Here is a 27119-nt window from a genome sequence, read left to right as displayed (position 1 = left end):
TGTGCCTTTGGTAAGGTAATCAGTGTTGAACTTTTATAAAACTGTAGTTTGGTTGCCTTAATGTTACCTGGATCTTGTCACACCAACCGGCAAAGTATCGGAAAGTCTGGATGGACATGCCTACGTGTGTCTTGAGGGCCAGCGTGTACACAGCTCCTGAGTCAATGGATTCGATGGTGGCCAACTCCTCCTGGTGTTCCTCCATCAGGTCTGCAAGCCTGGATGTAGGAGGTCAGAGAGGACAATGTGACAGTGTTTTTACAGTGTCTTTTTCAGGTAACACTTCAGAAACACTTTTATCCAAAGCGACTTACAGTAAGTGCATTTCAACCGTGTGGATACAAGACACAAACTGCAAGAATCAACCACACCAACCAGCTGGCTTGGTTGTTACAAGAATTGGTATTTTTGAAAGAACTGTTATACCTACATTAGCTTTTATCCCGGAGACAATTAAAGTCAGAGAGAGAGTCTGACAGTGTGCCTGTCAGTAAGAAACACTTTTTACATCATTTCTTGTCATTTCCATTCAGTCACATGTGAGGCTGATCATTCTTGAGTGTGGGCTTTGATATGAGTCACATCATTTCAGTTTCCCCCTGAACCATTTAGCCTAATAAATCAAAATACACCATGATCATATTCTGGGTTATTCAATAATAAATTCACTATCAGAATGTCATTAAATACATATGGAAATAATTAATAAATAATAGAAAGGCATTCTGCCAGTAGAAATGAGTCCGTGCCTCTGAGCAGGACACAATACAACCGGAAAACACACAACTGAGGGAAACATGGATGCAATTAACAGACTTGAGCTCTTCCCAAAGTACCCTGAACAAAATTCTAAACGTAACGTGTTTTTGCCCCCATTCATCATGAGCTGAACTGAAAGATCTAAGACTTTCTCTATGTACACAAAAGGCCTATTTCTCTCAAATACTGTTCACAAATCTGTCAAACTCTGTGTTAGTGAGCACCTTTGCTGAGATAGTCCATCCACCTCACAGGTGTGGCATCAAGATGCTGATCAGACAGCATGGGTATTGCACAGGTGTGCCTTAGGCTGGCCATAATAAAGGCCTTAGGCTGGCCATAATAAAAGGCCACTCCAAAATGTGCAGTTCCATCACACGGCACAATGCCACAGATGTCGCAAGTTTTGAGGGAGCGCGCAATTAGCATGCTGACTGCAGGAATGTCCACCAGAGCTGTTGACCGTGAATTGAATGTTCATTTCTCTACCACAAGCCGTCCCCAAAGGCGTTTCAGACAATTTGGCATTACATCCGACCGGCCTCACAACCGCAGACCACATGTAACCACACCAGCCCAGGACCTCCACATCCAGCATCTTCACCTCCAAGATCGTTTGAGACCAGCCACCCGGACAGCTGCTGCAACAATCTGTTTGCATAACCAAAGAGTTTCTGCACAAACTGTCAGGAACCGTCTCAGGGAAGCTCATCTGCATGTTCGTCGTCCTCATCTGGGTCTCAACCTGACAGCCATTGAAGAGGAGTGGAGCAACATTCCACAGGCCACAATCAACAACCTGATCAACACTATGAGAAGTAGATGCGTTGCACTACGTGAGGCAAATGGTGTTCACACCAGATACTGACTGGTTTCCAGACCCTACCAATACAGTGAAACTGCACATTTTTTTCAGTATAAATAAACTTGGTGTAGCTTACATGTCATGGACAGCATGTTGTTAGTGGTATTGAAGAGTAAGGACCAAACCAGCATCCAACCGGACCCAAGAGACTTTTGCAGGTAAGTTTACATGCTGCTGCTGAGCAGCTACAGTCCCCTCCAAAAGTATTGGAACGGTAAGGCAAATTCCTTTGTTTTTGTTGTTCACTGAAGACATTTGGGTTTAAGATCAAAAGATGAGACAAGAGTTCAGAATTTCAGCTTTTATTTCCTGGTATTCACATCTAGATGTGTTAAACAACTCGGGACATATCACCGTTTGTTTGAACCCACCCATTTTTCAAGTGAGCAAAACTATTGGAACATGTTGGAACAGGTTGATTGTCCAAACATTAAATAGCTCTGCATGACTAGTCTAAGTTTTCATCCTTGGTTCAAACCTATAAAGACTGCATTTCCTGTTAAAGAGGATAAACCAACATGAAGACCAGAGAGCTGTCTATGGGAGAAAAGCAAGCCACTGTCAAGCTGAGAAAAGAAGGAAAATCGAGCAGAGCCATTGGACAAACATTGGGCATAGCAAGCACAACAATTTGGACTGTCCTGAAAAAGAAAGAAACTACTGGTGTACTGAGCAACAGGCGCCCAACAGGTCGTTCAAGGAAAACAACAGTAGTTGATGACAGAAATATGGTGAGAGCTGTGAAGAAAACCCCCAAAACATCAGGAAGTGACATCAGCAACGACCTCCACAGTGCAGGGTGAAGGTATCACAATCCACTGTTGGAATAAGACTCAGAGAGCAGAAATCTAGAGGCCACACCACAAGATGCAAACCACTCATCAGCAGGAAGAATCAGAAGGCCAGATTGAAATTTGCAAAGAAGTACAGAGATGAGCTGCAAAAGTTCTGGAACACAATCTTATGGACTGATGAGACCAAGATTAATCTCTAGCAAAGTGATGGAAAGACCAAAGTGTGGAGAAAGAAAGGAACTGCTTATGATCTGAAGCATCCAAGCTCATCTGTGAAGCATGGTGGAGGTTATGTCATGGCTTGGGCGTGCATGGCTGCTTCTGGAACAGGCTCATTATTATTTATTGATGATGGAGCAGCAGAATGAATTCTGCGGTAGAAGAAGAAGCTGCGGTAAAAGCCTGGAATAGCATCACAAATGAAGAATGCAACAGTTTGGTGATGTCGATGGGTCGCAGGCTTGAGGTAGTTATTGCAAGCAAGGGTTCTGCCACCAAATATTAAATGTTATTTACTTTAAGATTATTTGTTCCATTACTTTTGCCCACCTAAGAATGCTGTGGTCTAATACAAACTGTGATATGTCCTGAGTTGTTTAACACATCTAGATGTGAATACCAGGAAATAAAAGCTGAAATTCTGAACTCTTGTCTCATACTCATCTTTTGATCTGAAACCCAAATGTCTTCAGTGAACAACAAAAACAAAGGAATTTGCCTTACTGTTCCAATACTTTTGGAGGGGACCTCAAGAAATCTGAACCTGAGTGTTTTTTTCTGATGATGTAATGCCACTGTAGTCCTCTAGGAGGAGCAGCTCACTTGTAAAGCAGACTTCCTCTGTCTCTAGGGTTCATTCTGCCCCAGGGTCCATTATCATAAGCTTCCTTGGCAGCTGCCACCGCTCGGTCCACATCCCCCACTGAGGAGTAGGACACTTTGCAGATCACCTGGTGAAAGACGTAATGGTCAAACACAGTCCCACTAGTTAGTATGAGTGCATGAAACGGCTCCACAAACAAAACTTTCTGTGTGTGAAATCATATGTCTGTGTGTTAATGTGACTCACTGATCCATCAGTAGGGTTGATGGTATCGTAGGTCTTGCCATTTTCTGCATCCTCAAACTTGCCGTTGATAAAACACTGGTATGGCATTTTCACTGTCATGTTGTTCACTTCTTTGGTGACCTGGGCAAAACACAGCAATAACAGTACAACAACCATAGATCAACCAACACCTAGTGTTGTACATATTTTGGACTGTCACTCACTTTTAGCGTTGGGGTTACAAAAGTAACGCAATTAAAGTAATGTATTGCTTTTTGCTATAACGGAAAACACATAATGTCACTTTTTTTCTCAACATTTCTTCTGGCTGCCCCTAGTCTCACTGAACTAAAAATGTCCTCTATTTCATCACAATTTTTGAACTTATTTGATCAAAGCCATTTTGACCGAAGTTGATCCAATTTTTGGTCATTTAAAATGTATAAAAAGTATGTTTGGGGTAAGATAAGAGAGTAAGAAGAGAGAAAATAACATAAGGCAAGGCAAGTTTACTTCTCCAACATATGTCTTTATTACCCTTGGATCATGCGTAAATAGATTTCTATAAGTTGTTGTGTCTGTGCTTTAATGAATTACTCTCATGATCAGAGAGGCTGCTGTCAGTTCATCTGACCGATCCTGTCGCATCGTCGGGAGATTCAAATAATCAATGACGTTATGCTGCTGCACCTCGTGCCTAAATGCGCACAGTGTCTTTGTTAATGGGGAGACGATTCATAATATTTCACTCCCCCCCACCCCCATCAACCCCGCTATTAATCAGAAGGTTAATTTTTATGACAAAGACCCACCCCATCCAGAGATATAACTCTGCACATCACTAGAACCTACCTATGCAGCACATCTTACTATCAGAATAATGCGGCCATTAAATAGCAGTGACAGTAACTCAAAAGCAACGCAAAAGTAGTGTAAAGCATTACAGTTCAGACACAGTTAATATTGTAATATAACTAATTACTCTCAAAAGACAGTAACTAGTAATCTATAAGTTATTACATTTTGGAAGTAACTTGCCCAACACTGCTCACTTCAGAGAAAAGTCTGAGACAATAAAAGTGGGAGACTCACATAGTCGATGACCAGCTCCTCTTTCTGGTCTTCTCCTCTCAGCTTGCGGACGAACATCTGGATGAAGTCCTGGAAGGTGGTAGCCATGTACACATCTTCGGTCTGCAGCTGGACACCGGCACACTTCTGCTTCACCTCCTCCACCAGCCTGGACGCAGAGACAACATCAGTGCTTACAGTGGCAGGGGTCTTGTTTTCTTTACACAACAGCACCTTCACAGTAGTTTCTCAGGATCATAGAGGGTTTATAATAATTCATAGGATTACAGTTAGAATGTATTATTTATTCTTTTTTTATATTGGAATTATTTTATTCTGTTATTTTTGTCAGCTCAACCTTACAGCATCAATCATTAATCTGTGGTTGCAAACTGTGAAAATGGCTAGCTTTGGTTTTAATTGTATTATAAATGTGTCCCCAAACAATAACACTTGGTGAAATACAGTGTAAATGGTTGCCCTCTTGCTATTTTACTACTGGCAAACAATCTAATCATCAAGCACTGTCTTATCTTTGACAACGTAATTACAAATAAAAAAGGGAATGGATATTGTCTCAAAATGCTTTAGTGTGTCACAATATAAAGATCATAGATGGTTACATCTTTTAAAAATGAGAAAATGTAATCAGAGACTTGAGGCCCAAATATGTGAGATTTCAGATATGGCTCTAGCTCAGTGATTTGGGATATACTTGACACCTAATTAATGCTTGAGAATAAATGAAACATGTAAAATGATGACTTGTTGCCACCTCTGGTCTAAAATAACAGGTGAATAATTTCTGACCAATCACAGCACTGGCCTCCTCCCCCACCTGACCACATCCATAGAGGCGGCTCCAGACTTGAAGAAGTCTGTGGCGTCCTCAATAGCTGGACGTTGCTGAGAATGCTCGCCCAGATTTTCTGTGATACAAAACGCAGGGAAATGTTACAGAGCATTTCAGTCTGTACTATACTGAAAGCCAAATAGCCGGTTAAAAAGGATCAGCTAATAGTTTACTTGCCCTGATCTCCTCTGCCATCTTCCTCTCATCATCAGTCAGCTCCACACTGGAGCTTTCCCCAGAGGAGAAGTATTTGGAAGCAGGGATCATCTTCCCATCTTCAAACTGCAGGTTCTTCACCAGGAGCTGTGAACCAAAAACCGAGTGGATAAAGGACAGGAACAAGGCCAGAGGAAACAGGCTGTACATGAATTATCTCCAGCTGTGTTTGAATAACCCAGCAGCCATAAAACCTACCATATATGGAGTGCAACAGTATGACCCACAGAGGCGTGAGCGTTGCCACACCAGTCCAGCTCTATTTCTGTTTGCGCTGAATATTTGTTTTGTAGTACAACAAACTACAGAGACACTTACAGCTTTCTTATCAGTTCCATAAAGGACGAGACCGTTCTTGGTTATCAGGCCGGGCTGGGACGCCCCCTCTATCTCCAGGGGCTGACCGTCTGGTAGCACCGCACCCAACATGGACGAGCCATACAGGGTCACAGACTAAGAAAAAACACACAGAGAAGCATTAAAAATATTAAAGATATTTTGTGTGTAACTTTTATTAACCTGCAGCGGGCAAATTCTGGTGCTGGTGGTGATTACACATTCACATAACATTTTGTTTGTAAAGTCTTATTGCTGTAGGTTCCTCTCTTCGCTGTATGCAGGTTCTTTAAATGTTCTCTTCAGCTGGAGGCTAAGACCTTGAGAACAGTATGCTAGGAATACTTAGACATTTTGCCACCTTCTCACCATCTCTGTATGTTCCTGCAACAAACTGCTTTTTGTGACTATCTGCCAGTCTCTAGTCTCCTCTTGGGTTCTGCCTAGATCTCTGAAATCACAATAGCTACCTAGTGTGTGTATTTTCTTTCCTTGTCTGTTCCAGGAAACGCACCTGACCATCAATCACAGTCCAGGCACCGGGGACTTTGTCATGGCCGCGGATCCAATTGTGGATGGCCTCAGCTGGCTGGGCCAAGTTGACCTGAGGGACAGACAGACTGCAGAGTCAATATGCTGACAGAGTCATTTTCAGACCAGGTCCACTGAGTTTCTGAGAATGAGAGGGAAGCCCAACAGCTGTTTGTATGGTGGTAAATTGATGTCAATATCACTGTAAATGCACTATAAATGACTATAGGCCACAAATATATATTACAAGTTGTAATCACAAAACAAATAAGTCAAAATCCACAAACAAACTTTTCATAATTCACAAATACACTGTGTTCCCCAAATGCAGATATGACACTTACAGTAAATGCTGAGCATTCCACAGACAGTGGTTTGAAAATACAAGTTAGACTGTGTTTGTTTGCAAATTTGATATTTGTTGATAGTGTTTTATATTTGTGCATTGCTTTGGATTTTTTCTAAGAATCATTTTGACAGTTTTACCACGGTAAGTGTGAATACAATCCATAAATGTAGTCAGCCAATCAGGGCATTGCTTGCTATGTGATGTCAACACTTCTCAATAAGCCTTTCCAAATAAGAGCTGAAATGTGTCAGAACACGCACATGATCATCTGCTCGAGTTCTGGTTTGGATTTAAGGGGTTCTCGTGGTTAAGATTATGAGTGAAAGAAACACGGTTGTTTTTATTTCATGAGGTGTGATCGTTCTGAGTTTTTCTAGTGGGAAGACGCACAGGCGCCGTGGACCCAGATACGCCACTCCGAATTGCACTGATTAATCCAGTGAAGACTTTATTTGTGTTCGTGTGCCTCCATGCAAACTTAAGTGCTGAATAATTATCCCCGCTTCATAGTTTGGTGAAGGGTGCCTTTGTAATACAGTTAAAATGTCCATACTATGCACGATGCAGTCCCGTTTCTGCTCTTGTTAACCCATGTGCTATGAAAAGACTGTAGCATGCTGAATGTTGAATGCTGAAAATCTAAAATCTGCCACCCCCATACCTGTGAACTACTGGAAAGGCTATGGAGGAAAAAACTTTTACTGAGAAAACACTTCAGTTCCTTAACAGCAATGGCACTCAGTTTGGAACAAGATGACAAAAAGATGTATTTTTTGTCACACACTGATGATATGTAAAGGAAAATACAATTAGGCAATTAACATCCTATCATGTTCTGTGGCATGTATAAAAATTGCTGAGCAGGCCCAGCAGACCTTCAACAGAAGGGTTAATATTGCGGCACAGATAGCAGGAAGCACAAAGATGGTTCAACTGGCTAGTGTTTCAATAGGAACAGTGACTGAAGTGAAATCTGCATTTAGATCTATGGGAAAGACATCAGTAGGCTTAAAGCTGTCGCTCAGCACACTGCCTTAGTACACCTTGAAAAGCAAAATACCTCTGTCAGAATGTTTATTGATTTTAGCTCTGCTTTTAATACAGCTGTACCATCCAAACTGGTGTTAAAACTCAGAGGTGTTGTTCTGGGCACCTCTTTCTGTGAAAGTAGGAAAAACATCTAAATTTGCAGATGGACAGTATAATCGTGATGAAAGGGCCTATAGGAGGGAAGTGGAGGATCTATCCATATGGTGCCATGATAAAAACCTCTCTCCAAATGTCAACAAGACAAAGGAAATCATTGTTGATTTCAGGAAGATCAGGGGAAATCACATTCCTATTTCCATCAATGGGTCACCTGTCAAAATTGTTGATTGTTTTAGATCTTGGCGTACACATCTCACACACCCTCGCGTGGTCTCTCAACACCAACTGCAAGTGTCAGATGACCTAACAGGGCTCGAGAGGAGCTGGTGCTCTTAGGGGGACAGCCAGGGGGTTGGTCAGAGGGATGCCAGAGGGCTGGACAGGAGCAGAACAGGAGTCCTCGGGCAGATTGCCTAGGGTAAGGACAGAAGTGGAGCTGGTGACCTCAGAGGGGTGGCTTGGGACTGGTGCTGGAGTGTTGCTGTAGCTCAGGATGAACAGGTGACCAATGCAGCAAGATTCTGATACATGAAGGTGCAGCATTAGAGAGAATGACTTCTCTCTCATGTATACCAACATTATTATGAACATGTAACTTTACTATTATGTATTAACTTGTATCATCCATATTACCAGTACAATACTGTTTGCCAGTATTGTGTGCTTTGAAAGTGCAAGCTGTATTCAAACAAAGTGTTGACTGATCGTGTAGTAAGTGCTGTGTATATGTAGGTTACTACCCCCTCGCCCAAGTAATGAACAGAATGACAGGGCTGAACTGTATGGGGATGACACCACCATCATCATCAACTGAACACACAGTGTGCTTTCTTCTCCTGCAGACTCTCACCTGCTGAGAGTCCACTATGGATACCGACACATGGTCCTTCATCTCTGCATGTTTTATTTGTGCCCAGAACAAAGTATCTACCGGACCCAGCTCTGGTCTTCTCCTTCTCCTACCAATTCCCTCGGTCCCATATTGCCTTGGACTTCATTTTCTGAAAGTAATACGGTCATTCTCAATATCATTGATAAATCTTCCAAAACTGCTATTTTTTGCGCAGCTAGAAATACTGCAGACTTCCTAGTAAACCTCGACTTCCTCCGGCATGGCATCCCAGACATTGTGTCTGTCAGCCTCTCTTGGGGTACCTTCCTCAAAAGGCTGCACTCTGTTGTGTTACCTTGGTCAACCAGTCCACCTGAAGCTCCCCGCTGCCCTGGGTGGAATATGTACACAACTCCCTGACCTCCTTGGGTATGTCACCCTTCCTTTGTTCTCTTGCTTACCAACCTCCCTTGTTCCCTGCACAGGAGGAAGAAATTACTGTCCCATCAGCCGAGGCTCATGTACACCAATGCTAGAGAACTTGGAGATGTACCCGTTCTGCTCTGCACTTCTTCCAGGACAGGGAACCTGGCCAACTGCTGCTGCATCCCTGCACCCAACTACAGTACTTACTCGCCAAAAGGTATGGCTCCTTGCTAAGGATCTACTTCTGAAGGTTAAGTCTAAAAACTGTCCATCCTCAGTGTTTGTCTAAAATTCCAGCTTCCTTTTATATTCATTCTACTTTCCATGTCAATTAAACCTTTCTCCACCAACCAGTCGTGGCTGCGGCCTCCAGTATCTGATGGACTGGGAGGGGTATGGACCGGAGGAAGGCAGTTCTGAGTAGAGCCCGACCGATATGGGTTTTTGGGGACTGATGCCAATATTAAAGTGTAAAAGAGCCAATTAATAAGCCGATATTTAGATGTAGAGAATTATTTGGATAAACTACACTTAGTTTATACAGTAAAGAACTTACTCCCCAAGACACCAAGGACCACAGAACTAAACGACTACAGACCCGTTGTTGCCCTGACCTCTGTGGTTATGAAGTCCTTTGAGCGCCTCGTGTTGTCCCACCTAAAATCCTTTACAGACCCACTCCAGGACCCCCTGCAGTTCGCCTACAGAGCCAACAGGTCTGTAGATGATGCAGTAAACATGGCCCTTCACTACATCCTCCAGCACCTGGACTCCCCAGGAACCTACGCCAGGATCCTGTTTGTGGATTTCAGCTCTGCTTTTAACACCATTATCCCGGCCCTGGAAAACATGTCTCTGACTCCAGGACCATCAGCACCGGTTCCCCTCAAGGCTGCATTCTTTCCCCTCTTCTCTTCTCCCTGTACACCAACAGCTGCACCTCCAGTCACCAGTCTGTCAAGCTCCTGAAGTTTGCGGATGACACCACCCTCATTGGGCTCATCTCAGGTGGGGATGAATCCGCCTACAGGTGGGAGATCGACCATCTGGTGACCTGGTGCAGCCAGAACAGTCTGGAGCTCAACGCATTTCAGACCGTGGAGATGGTCGTGGACTTCAGGAAGAACCCAGTCCCACCCTCCCCCATCATCCTGTGTGACTCCTCAGTCACCACTGTGGACTCCTTCCACTTCCTGGGCACCATCATCTCCCAGGACCTCAAGTGGGAGCTGAACATCACCTCCCTCACCAAGAAGGCCCAGCAGAGGATTTACTTCCTGCGGCAGCTGAAGTGAAGTTCAGCCTACCAAAAACAATGATGGTGCACTTCTATACCACCATCATTGAGTCCATCCTCACCTCCTCCATCACCATCTGGTAGGCTGCTGCCACTGCCAGGGACAAGGGCAGGCTGCAACGCATCATTCGCTCTGCAGAGAAGGTGAGTGGCTGCAATCTCCCTTCTCTTCTGGACCTGTACGCCTCGAGGACTCTGAGGCGAGCAAGAAAGATTGCAGCTGACCTCCCACCCCGGACACAAACTGTTTTAGACTCTCCCCTCTGGCAGGAGGCTGCGGTCAGGACCAAACCTCTCGCCACAAAAACAGCTTCTTCCCGTCTGCAACTAGCCTCATTAACAAGGCTTGGGTCCCTTACTGACACTCCCCCCTTGCAAATGATATATTTCCATATTTATATATTTCTACATTTATTTATGTATGTATGTTTGTCTATGTGTAGCACCTTATCACCATCGCAAATTCCTCGTATGTGTAAAACATTACTTGGCAAAAAAGCTCCTTCTGATTTTGATTCTGATAGAACAGGTGGATATTGAAAGCTGGTATGTATGTGGACTATAAAACCTTTTCTTAAATGGATTACGTTAATGAAATAGATTACTGTCTCAAAAAGTGAACATGTAAACAATTGCACCTCAATAAATATTTGTTGCTGGAACATGCAACATTTTCAGCCGTCTGTAAACAGATGTGTATTTCACTTTACACATAATCTGCCATAATTTCAATGTAGCATATTCATATCCAGTTCATCCCTTTAACAGCACTCTTCTAACCAAAGCTACGAGAAACCATTTTCATCATCTGTCTAAATCATGCCGTCTATGACACAGTGAGCTGCCGTTGAATGCATCAAATACAACATGACTCTCTACAACGAGGACCTGCAACTTTGACATTTCATTTAACTAACGTTATAACTACAACCAGAACCGTTACGGCTCTGACTACAGCGTTTCACATCTACAATGTCACAAAAAAAGCCTGAGCTACAGGAAGCCATGTTATTTTCTTGTTCAGCTCACGTTTATTTACACGTCCGCTCTGGTTTAATCATTTCAGACATACTAACTGCAGACAGTCGGTTCGCAGATATATTTAGAATTTGTCAGAAACTATAGTTTAATGGCTCATTAACGTTAGCGCTCCTCCACTAATAAACACGGCATTAGCTTTGTGGCTAATTTAGCAACGGGCGGTGTTAGCTGCTGTAACGTTACGTGATTTTAGAGAATATTTAGAAGTGATGAACTAGGGACAAATGTGGACCGTTCACTAGAACAGCAACACTGTTTCAGAATAAATGTACAGTTACGTCTGTCAGCAGCTTCCAACACCCAGCTACTGTGACATTAACCTGTTGGAAGCTGGAAGCCGGGAGAGGGCAGAGAAAAATGGGAGGGTTAGCATGTCACAAATGTTTTATGAGAGGAGAAGTGATTGGGTCTGTTTTTAAAATAATTATTTAAGGCATGTAATTAACGTGACAAAAGACTGACTCACGGCTAACACAGCCCTCTCTGCGTTTGGTACATGCTGCAGTAAGCTCCGGTAAACTTACATTTATTCATTTAGCTGACGCTTTTATCCAAAGCCACTTACAATTGCTAAGTATGTCAGAGGTCGCACACCTGGAGCAATAAGGGGTTCAGTGTCTTGCTCAGGGACACATTGGTGTCTCACAGTGGATTTGAACCCAGCCATCACCACCATCTCCAGTCTGCTGATTGTTTTCTTCTGTGGTTTTTGTGGTGAGGCAGTGTTGTTAAAAGGGGAGTTGCAGCTGGTCGAGTGAAGGATCTGACTTTTAGGCCGATGCCGATTAAATGCAATTAGCTCATATCGGCCGATCATAGAGTCATAATAAATCGGTCGGGCTCTAGCTCTAGTAGTGTCCCTTATCCCGGATCATTACCATGAGCATGCAGGCCAACCTAGAGGTTCGTCAGGTGGTGCCCCTAGGAGGGGAGGTACTGTTATGCCCTCCATCTCCAAATAACCCCTTGCTCTCTCTCTCTCTGCTGAGCCTCACCAGCTACAAATCGTATTACCTTCTGAAACAGTCTGCATTTACAGTGACATTGTTTGAACTTTTGATTACTGCCTGACTCCCGCCAAAAAGTATTTCTCCTCTCCAATACCATTATGGAAATATTAAACTGTATTAGAAAGGCTTTTGTATTGCCCAAAGGCATAATGTGAAGAGTACATTTGTAGAAATTCTAATTTATAAAACAGCGTCAAAATTCTGAAACAAATGCAAAACAATCTACAAATGAGCAGACAAATAATTTTGCATTTTTTCAAATTCTGGTTTTCAAGCACATGTCACTGATTTCTTTTTTGTGGATCATGATGTGTTTGTGGATTTTGAAAGTATTTGTTTTGTGTTTACAAATTGAAACATATACTACTCATAGCATTTACAGTGTTACTGACATAGATTTTCTCCCCATATGGTTGCCACTAGCTGAGCGACACATGGAAAAACCATGCTGGAAAATAATCCCAGGCACTAATAATAGCACCTTTAGACAGTCTGCCAGCAACGTGGCTTCAAGTGACAAATCAGAAAGCAGCTAAGATCAACCCCACCTCTGTCTTTCCCCACCCAGCCACTAAATCTTACATATTTGGCCCTGAACATGTCCAGCTAACAGTAAATTTCCATGCTGTTCACTGAATGAAGGTGTTGTTGCACTTAACAGGTGTGCACCGGCTTTACAGAGCAGAACACATGCTGTGTATTTTGTAAAACTGTGGCATCTTGGGCTTCAGCACAATGATGCTTTCAGTGTTGTTGGGGTGTTATAAATAATGAGCCATATCAGTCTTCGATGTGAGATTTTTAAATTTCTCCTTTTTGGAATAATTCAGGTCACACACCCAGCATCTGCTCTAGCAGATACAGTATTTACATTTAGCAATGACTGCACGTTATCCAAATGTAGGGTACTGGAGAACTACTGTTCCTATGGATTTCTGTGGGTCAATTAAAAATGAATTATTTAAAGAGCAACTTAACAACCTACTTTTGCTTGAACACACACCCTTCACAAATCAAAAACAAATGCCTTCAAACCCATACACACCGCTTCCCACTGAACCTGCGGTTACTCCATGCTCACTGACACTTTCCCCCCCACCTTACAGCTCTGGAAGATCATTGCTAAAGTGTCAATTCAGCCATGTTAATACCTAGATAACAACTCTGATGGTCATCCAGAATTCATTGAACCATAGTTACATACTAACCCCTTATTTAACATCTACACAGGACGGTCTGAACTCATGTTTCACTAATATCTAATCCATTTATCAAACCTGAATCCTTTTCAGATCCTTAATTGAATCTCATTAGGTTAACTTTTTCAAATTTTGCAAATAACTAAAGGCTTAAATAAGTACAACTCCGACCTCTACCTTTTGATGATTAGCTTGATCATTTCTCTAGACAAGTTTGTTGGTCCACTCGCGGTCGTACACAATAGACTGAGACCAGGATCAATTTATGGCATAATAAAGTCTTATTATTAGTAATAATTTTCTAAAAAGTGGGTTTTAATGTTAAGTTACTCACAAGAATAATACTAATTGAAATATGCACAGTATTACTATAAAACTACAGGGCCTCGAAATTAGGTAAACAAATAGGGAGCCACCTTAAGGCCCTTATATCTTAGTTTGATTTGTGCTATAGTGGTGCATTTTAACAAACAAAATTGCAACCAGTCATATTATTACAAAATAATTGCTACACAGACAACCTGGGGCAAATAAGATTCCCTGAGGCTCGGGACAGTTCCCCACTTTGCCCTGATGATAATCCATCCTAAATGAATGAAAACGTACCACAGCATAAATATATCATATAATACAGTATGTGACTTTGAGCTACTGTCTGGAGTAAAAACTCTCACCTTGGCGTTTGATTTCTTCTGAATCCCTTCATAGCTAGCTCCTTCCTCTGTCTGGGGAACTCGAGGGGCCTTTCCATCAGCGATGAGTTGCACAGACTCCACCTGCACCAAGAAATTAGTGTGAGAATTATACCTTAGTCTGTTGATGACCATTTCAAAAGATAGAGGAGGCTTAGTGGGAACTGGGCACTATGGTAAAGGGTATGAAGATATATGCCTTGACAGGTCTTGACTAGTTGATGGATTATTCAATTTAAAAAAGGCTTGCTGATACGCTCCTGATTATGTGATTAAGAGTATTTCACCTAAAACTATTAAATTCCAGGTGGTTACCATAGCCTTGATGCCCTCTGGGAAAAGGAAGCGGTTGTAGAGTGTGTCCACGGTGTCATTCAGCTCAACAGCACACTCCCTCTGCAGCAGGATTGGTCCGGTGTCCAGTCCATCATCAGCCCAGAACACTGTGAAGCCCGCTTTCTTATCACCATGGATGAGAGTCCTTGTGACACACAAAAAAATCCAACGCACACTTGGTGAGGTGCCATGACATGCTTATTTTTAGAGCAGGTAGAGGATATAAAGTAGACCATAAACCTGAGCAAATGCAGCAGAAGCAGATAAAGAAAAGATCAAAGGTGATTGCACCTGGAAAGAAAGAAACTGAGGCAATCAGACTGCTGATAAGACTGGGAAACAAACAAGCTGTCTACCATTGGTTCTCATTAGCAATTGAATATATTCATACATTTATTTTGTCAAGTCTTACGACAGCAACTTTAGAATACATTAGTTTCACTGAATTCATAATATAGATAGCTGCCGAAATATTGATTTAACATATTTTACTTTACTTTGCTGTAATTGTTTTATGATTTTATTCATCTTCTGTTTTATGCTTCATTAAGAAGTGGCTGTGTAAATCGATAATGGACTGTTCTACTGTCGATTTCTTAAAAACCATCCCGTGACTCCATCAACCAGCTCCAGCCCACTAGCTCTCTCTCTGTCTCACCATCCACCCTGAAGCACTGTGCCGATCAGCTGTTTCTGGTATTGACAGACATCTTTAAGGGCCACAGGACTTAACGACTACTGACCGGTAGTCCTGTTTCTGTGGTAATAAAGTAATTTGAGTGCCTTGTGTTGTCCCACCTCACAACCATCACAGACCCAGTCCTGGACCCTTTGCAGTTCACATACAGGGCCAACACGTCTGTAGACAATGTAGTAAATATGGCCATTGACTTCATCCTCCAGCACCTGGAAGTTTCAGCTACTACTTTCCACACCATCACCCCAGCTCTGCTACAGGACAAGCTCTCCCAGCAGAGTGTGCCTGACTCCACCTGTCTGACAGGAGGCAGCACGTCTCTTCGACCGTCAGCACCAGTTCTCCACAAGACCGTGTTCTTTCCCCTTGCTATTCTCCCCGTACACCAACAGCTGCACCTCCAGTCACCAGTTCGTCAAGATCCTGAAATTTGAGGATGTCACCACCCTGACTGGGTTCATCTCTGGTGGAGATGAGTACACATACAGGTGGGAGCACTTGGTGCAGTCAGAACAGTCTGGGGCTCAATGTTCTTAAGACATGGTGATGGTGGAGTGGAGGAAGTTCAAGCTGCCAAGACAAGGATGGTGGCACACAGTTGCGAGCTTGTGAGTCACATGTTTTCTGGCAGCGTTATCTCGTAACTCTGGTCTGAAACTGAAACAGACGTTCTGGAAAAAATAGCTGGCATCCAGGAGGCAGGGGTATTTGCTTTTAAGCTTTTGTTTGCTCTCTGTTGAAGCACAGTTCAATCACATGTCATTTATACCGGGTTAGGTGAGATTGACAGACTGCTTGTCCAATGACTGAAGCGCACAAGATACGCAAACAGGATGCACGGTTCTTTATGCTGTCTGGCTGTTCTCAAGCGGCCTGTCTGTCTGTGGCAGGCATGGACGTCCAATAAAATCTGCAGTAGATAACTAGTTAACTTACTGCATATGTTATTAGGCTTTCAGTTCCAGCGGGGGGGGGGGCTAGCACGGAATGCTTGCTTGCACCAAACAGGTCCAAAAAATGCAGAACTAAAGCTGAGGTTGCTGCATCCTGATTTTATACCCTTCTCCCCTCTCTACTGTCACTCTTGCATGTGTCTTTTTACCCTTACTATTCATGTTCTCTCTGTCAGTCCCTTATGTATGACCAACTTCCTCTCGACCTCCCTCTTGCTCCCTCCTCTCCCTCCTCACGCCTCTCCTGATTCAATGAGTGAAAGACATTCATCTTGATGTTAATAATACACCTTAGTATCTGCATGCATTTTGCAGACTGGTTCCATCTACTGAGTTACATTTTTCTGTATCTGTGTAGGAGGTGGCATGCATGTACTTCTTTAATTTATTTACCTTTTTTAGTAATTTTTTAAAATCTATCTATCTTTAAAAAAAACAGAATGTGTCATTAATTTATTTTTAGAAAAAAGAATATGACAGATAACCAAGAAATTAGGTATAAACTGAAAGAACTTTCCTGATTATGGTCGACTGAAGTGCTTTAATATATAAGCTGCACAGTTCAACACTTTCATCAATTGTACAGTAAGAAGAAGTGGCACTGATTTTTTTTCTCTACCCATTTAGGGGCAAAATGTGTTAAAAGGCCTTCTATTGTATATATGAAATAATGTTTCAGCCATTGTCCCAACATTAATGAACAAAAATTAAACAAAAAGCAAAAAGCAGCTAGACAGTTAGGTGATGTATTGTCATGCAGTAAACAGAATTGACCCTCCTACTCAGGACCTGCTCAGTGTGTGATGTCAGAGGATCCAGTCTGACATCCCTCTGGTATCAAAGACATTTTATCTGAGGACACTACTCCCTATCTCCTCACCACATCAACCGGGATGCATTCTTGGGTCCAAAATTGTGAAAAGCAGAAAGCAGAGATATATTTAAAAAGACAGTGTGATTGCTTAATTGCAGTTTGTCTTTCTGTAACCACAACTTTCACTCAGTTCATAACCCAACAACACTTGTTTTTACCCCTTCAGCATTAGGGCACTCACACACCTCTTTCTCCCACCAACCAATCTCCCGCCCTCCCCTCTTCCTCACCAGTTGATGGCGGAGGCTCCTCTGTGCAGGGGCAGGATGGAGGGGTGGTAGATGATGGAGCCGTGCTGGGGGTGATCAATGACGTTCATGGGGATGAACTGGGAGCAGAAAGGCATGACGTTCAGCTCGGCGCCCAATGCCTTGTAGGCATCCACCACCTCCGGGATGGGTTTCCCCTTGACCCGCCACCGTGGGAACTTGAACACCGGCGTCCCGTCCTTCTCCGCTGCCACCGCTGAAAGAGAGAAAGTTTTCTGATAAAGCTTAGAAAGCTGCGGGGTGACGAGCTCCCTGATACTGACAAGTACTATTATTATAAAATTGTCATGAATTTCATATCATGCTAGCCAGTATATCATAAAATAGTAATTTTCTGTACATTCAGTTGAGATTTGTGAATTGTGAGGCTCAGAGGATCATTCACCTGTGAGTTCAGGTGAATGATCACCACAGGAAATAGCCTAGGCAATACTCACTCAATACTGAAACAGAAATGGGTTTATTACTAAGTAGTTTTTACAAATTCAAGGAATTTGTTTTGTTGATTAGGTGTAACAACACATAATACAACAATAGACAAAGATAACCTATAATAATATTTTATGCTAATACATCAAAATCAATATAAAATTTTATGTTGTGATCACTACTGGTGCTTTAGGAAGCACCTTTAAAATAATTTGGAACATTAATATAAAACCAAAAGTAGAATGAGTCAACAAAAGACAATATTGAAGACATATCTCAATATTATATTAACCAAATCCCTGATGATATTGAATATTATTTAATAATATCAATGTTTAATGTACTTATTGTCCAGATCCATCATGAAAGGGCTTTACTTTGCTTTTCACATTATAGTCCATTATGTAGCTACTGTATATTTTGTTTTAAAATATACACAATATATGTATATCTTCCACTTTATTTCATAGGGACAGTAAAGATTAGACAGAAAACGAGGGGAGAGAGGGATGAAGTGTAAAAGGACTGGCCCACGTCTGGCAATAGTCCAAAGGCAAAGTTCTTTTTACATTTCATTCAATAAATCATGAGGCATGTTTTTTGCATAATGATTTATTTACACATTTGGCTAGTGTTTGTGCTATAGGCCTATTATTTTAAAAACAAAACATTTCTCTAGCGCCCCCTTGCTATTAAATGGGCAGAATAGAATCTACAGCCATCCGTACTCCAGGGCCCTACACACACCATCAGATTAGCTGTAGTGTAGTGGAAGAGGCCTCATGGTGGCGCTATAATTAACAGCCAAAAAGTGAAAACTTTGAATGGTTGACACGCCCAAACTGTGAGTCCATTTTAATTGGATTTTGAGTCTGTACCTCCCTCCACTTGTTGAATGGCTAAAAAAAATCTAAACTCAATTGGGCTCAGGCAAGGCAGGATTTTGTTTATGACTAGAAATAAAAAACATAGGAAATAATTAAACATTGGCTGCAAATACTCAGGAAAGGAGGATGCCTGGCAAAGGTCAAGAGACAGCTGATGATGATGCTTCCTGGAAATATTGCATCATACAAAAAAGCCCAGTCTGATTGCAGACTTTTCACCTCAGAGCTGCATCTCCGGGCCACACGGGGCCTCTCCCCACACAGACAATAGAGCCACTATTCCGTTGCTAACGCAGGATAAAAGCTTGTCTTTGTCCAGGAGCAATGTAGAGACAACATGCATCTACCTCAACCACAGCACAGGCCTCTGATGAAGACCCCGGACACAAGATCAGAGGTCATCACATCCGAGATTTTCTGTCTCAAACCTGATCCAAAACATTTCCTCTGTTGCATTTTTATATTGTGTTTCATTGTTCAATTGTTAGTGAACCAGGTGTTAGAGCCTTTTTTACACAAGGAGGAATACACATAGGTTAACTAGGTCTGTATAAGTTTTCTAGAGAGTATTTAATATTGACTTATAACGCCAACAAGCTTTTGGTTTTGATCAATTAAAATTTGGGAAAATACTTTATGTCTTCGTTAGTTAATTACATAAAGTTACATTTCCTTGGCATACATGATAGTAAACTGATTATCTTCAGGCTTGGGACTGTTCATCCAAAAGACGACGATGAAGAAGTGACCCTGGGATTTGGGAAATGACAACTAATAATTAAACATTTCTTACAATTTTCAGACATTTTAAGGACAAAACAATTAATCAAATTATCAAGACAATAATGAAACAAATAATAAGTAATTTTATTATTTGCTCTTAATAGTAGATTTATAACACAATCTTTTATAATGTTTATCACCTTTTTATCATGTATTAATTGTGATTTGCAAGCTTTACTTCCTTACTGCTGATGATTGCTGGTATGTTACGTGTGTACACGCACTGATGCTATGCCCAAATCAAGTTCCTAACATACAAATAAGGTTCTTTGACTTGATTTGATTTTAGGTCTGAGCGTAATTTTAAAATATTCTATGGGATTGCAGAACACTAATGATACCAGTTTTTTTCATTTAAACTGAACAAATTCATATATTATATTTATAATGACCCAAATGACTATGTGTAATATGAAAGGAGTCTCTTATAACAACAAACGGACAGAGAATTAATATATTAGATATTAGATTAGATATATATAAGAAGCGGTTTTCAATCACAGAAGTAAATTCACTTAAGGTCTTTTTTTTGAATGGCAAGTTGTATTTATTGTTTCATGTGTCATTTTCATAATCATATTACAGATTAGTTAGTGTTTTAACGCATCATGAAGTTTTCCAGGTCAGTATAGAAGCTTCTCAAAGTGCCATTTCAGTCTTAAGTGCTGAGAATTCATGAAATTTACTCCTGCTTTTAAACTTAAGAATAAAAGAAAATTATCAAATTTCTTAAAGCTGAGAATCACTCTCGAGAGCTCGAGAGTCTCTCAAGTGGTTAGGAGCTGCCTGTAGGGCTTGTGATGGCGCTGTGGAGACAGAGACATGCGTAGAGGAGAGGAAGAATTCTGACGGGGTCGGACAGCGCGGGCATAATCTCTGTCAGCGAGTTGGTGAGGGACGTCATCTCACCACTGACTTTACACAGTAATTCGTTTTCAGCTAAACTGAAGCTGATGATGACGCTTTGTTTCGTTGCATCAGGACAAACGCAGCAATGCTGATGATTGTGGTCGTCACAACCATCAATAAGCCGAATAGTCATGGAAACAATTATAGCACTTACAGATCCACACATTGTTCCACAAACTTGTTTGCACAGCAAAATGTCGTAAATCAGCACTAAGACTGACATTTAAGATTTAGTCCTACACTTCACTTAAATTAGGACTATGAGGCTTGATAACTAACTTTTAAGCACAGGTTTGAGCCAAGAATTCTTTTACTCTTAAGTCAGTTCTTCGCAGTGTTCCTATGGGTAATTCTGGGAAGCTTGATAAATACGGGGCCTGGTCTTTTATAATAATTTATATTTAACTGTAAATCACTCAATTCGAAGCAGGAATTTAAGGATAATCTACATTTAAGGCTGATTTATAAAGATCTGAAAAAGAAAATCCAAATGCACATTGACTGTAGTGCCATATGTTCTAAAAAGGAAATTTTATATATTTTTATTTAAAAACAAAACAAAAAGGATGATGTCAGATATTTATACATATACATTTATAGTGTCAAAATGTATAGCAGCCAGATAGGAGAGACAATGAGCAACTTTCATTTCAAATCAAATGATATCTTTCCACATTTGTACAAAATAGCACCTGGTACTGACAGAACACACAAACCAAAAGATGTTTCTGTTTGGAAAGTTATCTTTTAAAATTATGTTTATCTGAAAAGTGTTTCAATTGTCCTAGCTTTCCCCTGGTGTCCCAAAGTTCTACAAGGTATAGACAAGAAACCATGTAATTTAACCATTTTCTAAAACAAGAAGAGGAGGCTGATTTCCACTCCCTCAGGATAACCCTTTTTGTAATAACCATACCAAACACGACAGCTTGTTGTAATGCTGGAGGGAGGGTCAACATGTGGCTGGAACAACCTAATACCACAGAGAGACTGTCAAGGATTAGCTGTCTATTGCATATGGTACTGTACAGATTGAAAATGTCATCCAAAAAGTTCTAGAGCTTGGGACAGGCCCAGAAAAGATGTCCAAGAGTCCCTTCACTCACCTTGCACTCAACTCATTCTTATGTTCATTCTTTTATTTAGGGGCTGTACCAGAACAGGTTTACATGGTTTCATTTTCCAAAAACGTACTTCACACTGCTGCAGCACCTCTTCCATCCTGTGTGTTGACTGATGCATCTCACTTCTACTAGATCGTTGTTGGGAGTGTGTGTTTTTGAGGGTGAGCCTGACTAGCCGCTAAGTGAGCGTTATGACACGTGTTACAGGCTGGACTACAATCCAGCTGTTTTCAGGTAGGTCAGGAGCAGTGTTTTTTGTGGAAGATGGGAACTCCCTTTGGGGTGGACTTATTCACTTTGCAAACCTAGTACATGCACAAAAATACAGAAACAAAAAAGACTGAGCCAACTTACACCCATAGAGTGTAAGTTGGCTCAAAGGTTGACATATTTTAGAAAAGATTTACTCAGTCCTCAGTTGTTTTACTTTTTTCTTGTGTTAACTGCCAATTGAACAATGCAAATTACAATAATAACAACAATATAATACAAAAATCACAGTTTGATATTAAAATCTCAATATATCTCAATACAGTAATAACCTTACATTCCCTAAATATTTTTATTTAAAATTAATAAGTTAACAGACTCACAATAAACACAGAATAGACTGTTATGTACAAAAGTTAACTATTAAAAATTATGAATTCTATATTGGCTATTAAAATCATTCTACTATCTACAATTATAAAATTACAATTCTGATCATTTCCAGTATAAAACAAATTTTATGTATCGCCTGTCTCAGCTTCTCACCTTTTAACTGCCTGGCAAGCAATTAATCAGCCTTGCCCCCTAACTCAAAATGCGTTTGTTTGAGCTTGCCAATATAATTTCCAACCTGCTGTCCAATATTTTGGCTATACTCTAATTTTATTTTCAAGATGGCGTCAGGGGTATCTTCAGAATTTGAGCTCTGGTATCCTCCAATGTTCATAGCTCAGTCTCAATTTCCGATAGACCCCTCAGACTGGCTCTTTCACTGAATGATTGGGGTTGTGACCCCTCTTTACAGCTTTGAAAGACTCCCAAAGGGCTGAGTCTGAGACCGTGCCATTGTCATTAATAACCAAGAAATCTGAAATCTTGGTAGATATATGATCACAAAAACATTAATCTGACTGTAGAGAAGGGTTCAATTTCTAATTGGTACATGAAGATTTTCAGTGAAAGAGGAGCTTGGTCGGAAACAATAATAATAATATTAATAATAATATAATATGTTGAACTAAGTATGTTTAACATCAATTTAGAGTCAGCTGGAAAATATTCAGTTTTAGAAAAGCTACCATGTAAAGGGGGAAAAAAAGAACATTGTCTTTCTAAAGGGTAAAGTCTCCAAACGTCCACTAAGAACAATAATTTCACAAGGTTATTGAGAACTGAGACAGATCTTATTGTTGGGGCTAATTTAGGTGCAGATCATGTGACTGTCAAATAGCAGTTAATCTCCGCCCATGATTATCTTATGGTTATTGTAAACAGCAACAAGGTTAAAAAGCATACAGAAAAAGTTAGGGTTGTCAAAGTCAGGGGCGTAAATGTTTAAAAGAGCTATAGAGAATGTACTAATGACAAGAACATTTCTCCCATCTAAGTCGGCATTGATCGAACCATGGATCGGAAAATAAACAGAATAGTTTTGTGAATTAGGATGGCAACCCCTCTCGTCTTGGAAGAGATTGGTAAACTCCTGACACCCACAGAGACCTCAAGCACCTCTGTACTGTTGGCTGGATATGGGTTTCCTGCAGCAAAACAATGTCTGATGACAGGGACATTCAGTGTCAGAGTACTTTCCCACTCTTAAGGGTTTCAGCAAGACCTCTACAGTTTCAAGAAGTAAAGGTGATGGGGTTCAATCCCAACCTGAATGAATGATTATCCTGCATTTAGAGAAAAGAAGAGTAGGGAGTAAGGGGTGACATGTAATGTAGCAAACAAAAATCTAGCATGGAAAAGCAAAAAATGGTGGTGCATCCCAGAGCCTGTCCACTAAAAACCAGCCAGTGTCGGCTCTGTATGTTCCTCCAACGTACAGGACAACAAACAGTTAACTGCATCTACAAGGACTGAACAATGATAAGTAGTAGCTGGGTCATGCACTGAAGATATGGTGAGGTGGCATACCGTTCAAGCAACTAGAGATAAACAGAAAGCAAAAAAGGACACAGAGCTCAAAAGTTTAAGCTGTTGTTGGTGTGGGTAGAATAACGTTGAGTTAAAATAGAGTTATATCCTGTTGGATAATAACTGTACAAGATAGATGCAGTAAATTGCATGCCGCACTTCCAGCCCATAAGTATTTTCATGCTTAGAACACAACATAAATACAACCTAAACTTCAAAGCACTACATTTCAGCATGAAACTTAGCGCCACATAAGATGTTGGCATGAGCAACAAGTGGCATATTTCAACCATTACGTTTTGACTGACAGGGAGTTGGCAAACCGTTCAGCACCAGCTGATGACGTTAACTGTGTTGTTGTAAGCAATGTGGAGTTTGGCTGTAGTAGTCAGGGAACATGAGCACTTTTGTATCATGGAAGGACAGTGGTGCACGCTGACGGCTGACCCGAAGAATGTTACTCAAGTTGCGGTCATTTTGGACTTTGGCAATGATGACTCGTGGTCGCTGGTTTGGTGATGATTTGGGTCTTAAGCTGGCGGTGGGCTCTGTCTTTTTGACAAGTCTGCTGAAGTTGTCTTGGCCAAGCAACAAATTCCGTAGGACGACCGTTCTCTTCCCCCTCTTTGATGCCCACAATCCTGATGCTAAGTCTGCAAGAGCGTCCCTCCAAACCATTTAGGTCTGAGAAGTCAGCCACCTGCTCATTGCATGTGACCAGTGTTGTGATGCAGTGGTCAGCAGTCGAAAGGGCCATGTCCAGCCCACCCATGTGGTTCGGTTTTGTGGTGGTTTTTTTTGAAGGGAAGACAGACATATTTCAATTGAATTGAGGAGTCCCTCCACTGACTTCTTCCAATCATCCGCAAGTTTAGAAACGTTTGATAGCTCAACTCCTTGCTTAGTAATAGCAGCTAATATAGCCTTGTTGCTAGTTGCAAACGATCCCACCTGGGATACTGCTTTCCGGCTTTGGCTGTCGTCTTTCTTGGGCATAATGGTGTGCAGTCAGGTCCGACAGGTTGCAATGCAATTCAGGTAAGTGAAAAATAATGGTCAAGTGCAATATTTAAATCATAAAGTGATGGAAACAACACGGAGCTCCAGCAAAACACGGCCACTCAGTGCGCACAAGCACCGCACTAGCACCACTTAATGATAACTGTGAGTCCAGGTACATCGTAACACCATCAGCAAACCCGAGAACAATATGCACAGTGCACACACACTAATCTGCACACAGCCTGGTGGTGCACAAATCAGAGAGAAATTTAGAATGAACTTACCCAGGGGGTCGGCCTTGCCATCCTTGTCGGGGACCGTGAACACACCCACCACCTTGTGCCCCTGCTTCCTCAGGTTGCTGTACACCTCCTGGCCGAACACACTCTGGCCAATAATAGCTAGTTTAAGCTTATTCTGGTAATAACGCTGCAACAAGAGCAAACACAAACATTTGTTTCAGCTTTACCCAGTGTAAATCTGCTGTCTCTGATGTCTCATTCACACATCTTCATGTGTACCTAGAGTTTTTGAATTGGCAGTTTTGTTGGACATGTATTTATTCAAAACTTTAAGTGACACTGAGGCTACATCATTTATTTACAGATTAATTGATTATTCATTATTGATTAAATAGTCACGTCTTCATTTTTATAATTGCTTGATCTTTGGTCCACAAAATGTCAGAAAATATGTTATCAGATGTCTTATTTTATCTAACCAACTCTCTAAAAAAGTTATTACATTTCTATGTATTCTAATTTATAAAGACCAGCAGTCAAATTCTCACATTTGAGAAACTGCTTGATATATAAACAACTAGACAATTATCAAAATGGTTGGTCATTCATTTTCTCATTAAATTATCAACGAATTAACTAATTGATAGAACATTATTATTTACTATAAAGTGAATTACAAAGCATGAACCAAAGCGCTAGGGCTGGGATTCAGGGGGGCCATTTTCGCCTTTCCCAGGGCCTCCAAATCAGTAGGTTTGCCCCAGGTCAGTGGACATTTAAAAGTTTAAAGGCAGCTCTGAGGAAACCTGCTGTCTGACAGCATGAGAAGAGTGTGACAGGAGCAGCACATGTGAGGAGGAAGGGTTCAGGTTTCCCGTGCTCAATAGAATGGTCCTGTCCTGTCCATGCATGAGGCGCCCTCTCATTTTGCAACGTGCTTCATGATGCATTCAAAGCCCTTCATTCCATCAGCTGCCTACAGTACAGTCGCTGACCGTCTACAGTGTGGAGCTCAGAGGCTGATGCAACTCCTCCAGATCTTGTACAGTGAAGGCCAGTACGGGGAGTGGGGGGGTGGACAGTAACGTGGCAGGCTGACACTGATGCACCATCATAGGCTCTGTTTATTCAAAACGCAGTAAATACAGTAGCAGAGAGACCTGCACATGAACTGTGCCTATGACTCATTGATCCGCAGTCAGAGCCGAGTCTGGCTCAGTCTTCCTCATGTCACCACCACGCGCTCACTATTCACCACTATGTTTTTTTTATCAATGCACATGAGTAATATAAGCACTATTCATTCTGCGGTGCAACAAAAAAATACGTTACTCACGGACGAGGTGGAGAATTTCCTTAAGACTTGGCTCGCCGTCCACAGCATGATGGCGGTGTTACTACGTTACAAAATAAAAAAAATGAATCCTAACAGTGCAGAACGGATCCGACCTGCTGTATCCGAGGTATGTGCCACACACACCTGACAGTGTGTGTGCTCGGTGCTCGCCACAGCCAGCTTATACTCGACAGCAGCAGTCCGACTACGTGCTGCCTGGCATTGTACGTGCGCGGCCACGCGGGGCTTACTACCTGCTCAACCGCGCGGTAACGCGCATAGACTTCATATAATTGTGAGGCCGTACTGATTGTAGCTAGCAGCTTTTTTGTTTTATTGCTTTTATATTATGTGTTACGTTGTGTTATATTATGTGTAACTTTTAGACGCGCGCTTAATTCAAAATGTTAATAGATATTTAAATTGGATTTAGCCTAAAATATTCATATGTAATTTGTTCAATAACTTATTCGGCAAGATCACTTTTATATACAATATATTTTGGATTGTATAAAGTGTGTATGCAGTGTGTGTATATTATTACGTCTATGTAAGAAAGTGACTGATTCTACTTTTGTTGAATTTTTGTTCTTTACATGTGCTGCTGTGCCAACACGAATTTCCCTAATGAGGCATTAATAAAGTAATGTCTTATCTTATACTGATAATGCAAGCATTAT

The 27119-nt window shown here is 41.4% G+C and overlaps 1 protein-coding gene across 1 annotated transcript in view; it reads right to left on the bottom strand.

Annotated features, from left to right (window-relative positions):
- Nucleotides 1–26487, bottom strand: part of aldh1l2 (aldehyde dehydrogenase 1 family, member L2) — a 44453-nt gene extending 17966 nt beyond the window's left edge. Inside the window, 14 exon segments of the mRNA XM_038738736.1 lie at nt 68–218; nt 3241–3368; nt 3488–3607; nt 4559–4706; nt 5376–5436; nt 5439–5466; nt 5568–5693; nt 5925–6059; nt 6457–6546; nt 14451–14552; nt 14784–14949; nt 17559–17793; nt 25146–25290; nt 26440–26487. Coding sequence (XP_038594664.1) covers nt 68–218; nt 3241–3368; nt 3488–3607; nt 4559–4706; nt 5376–5436; nt 5439–5466; nt 5568–5693; nt 5925–6059; nt 6457–6546; nt 14451–14552; nt 14784–14949; nt 17559–17793; nt 25146–25290; nt 26440–26487 — 1683 coding nt within the window.
- Nucleotides 26488–27119: the final 632 nt, after the last annotated feature.

The sequence above is a fragment of the Micropterus salmoides genome, unplaced genomic scaffold (assembly GCF_014851395.1).
Source record: "Micropterus salmoides isolate LMB-PRFRI ecotype aquatic unplaced genomic scaffold, ASM1485139v1 Ms_hic_scaffold_23, whole genome shotgun sequence".
NCBI classification, from domain to species: domain Eukaryota; kingdom Metazoa; phylum Chordata; class Actinopteri; order Centrarchiformes; family Centrarchidae; genus Micropterus; species Micropterus salmoides.
Note: the sequence above shows the minus strand (reverse complement) of the source record. Positions and strands in the feature narration are given on the sequence as shown.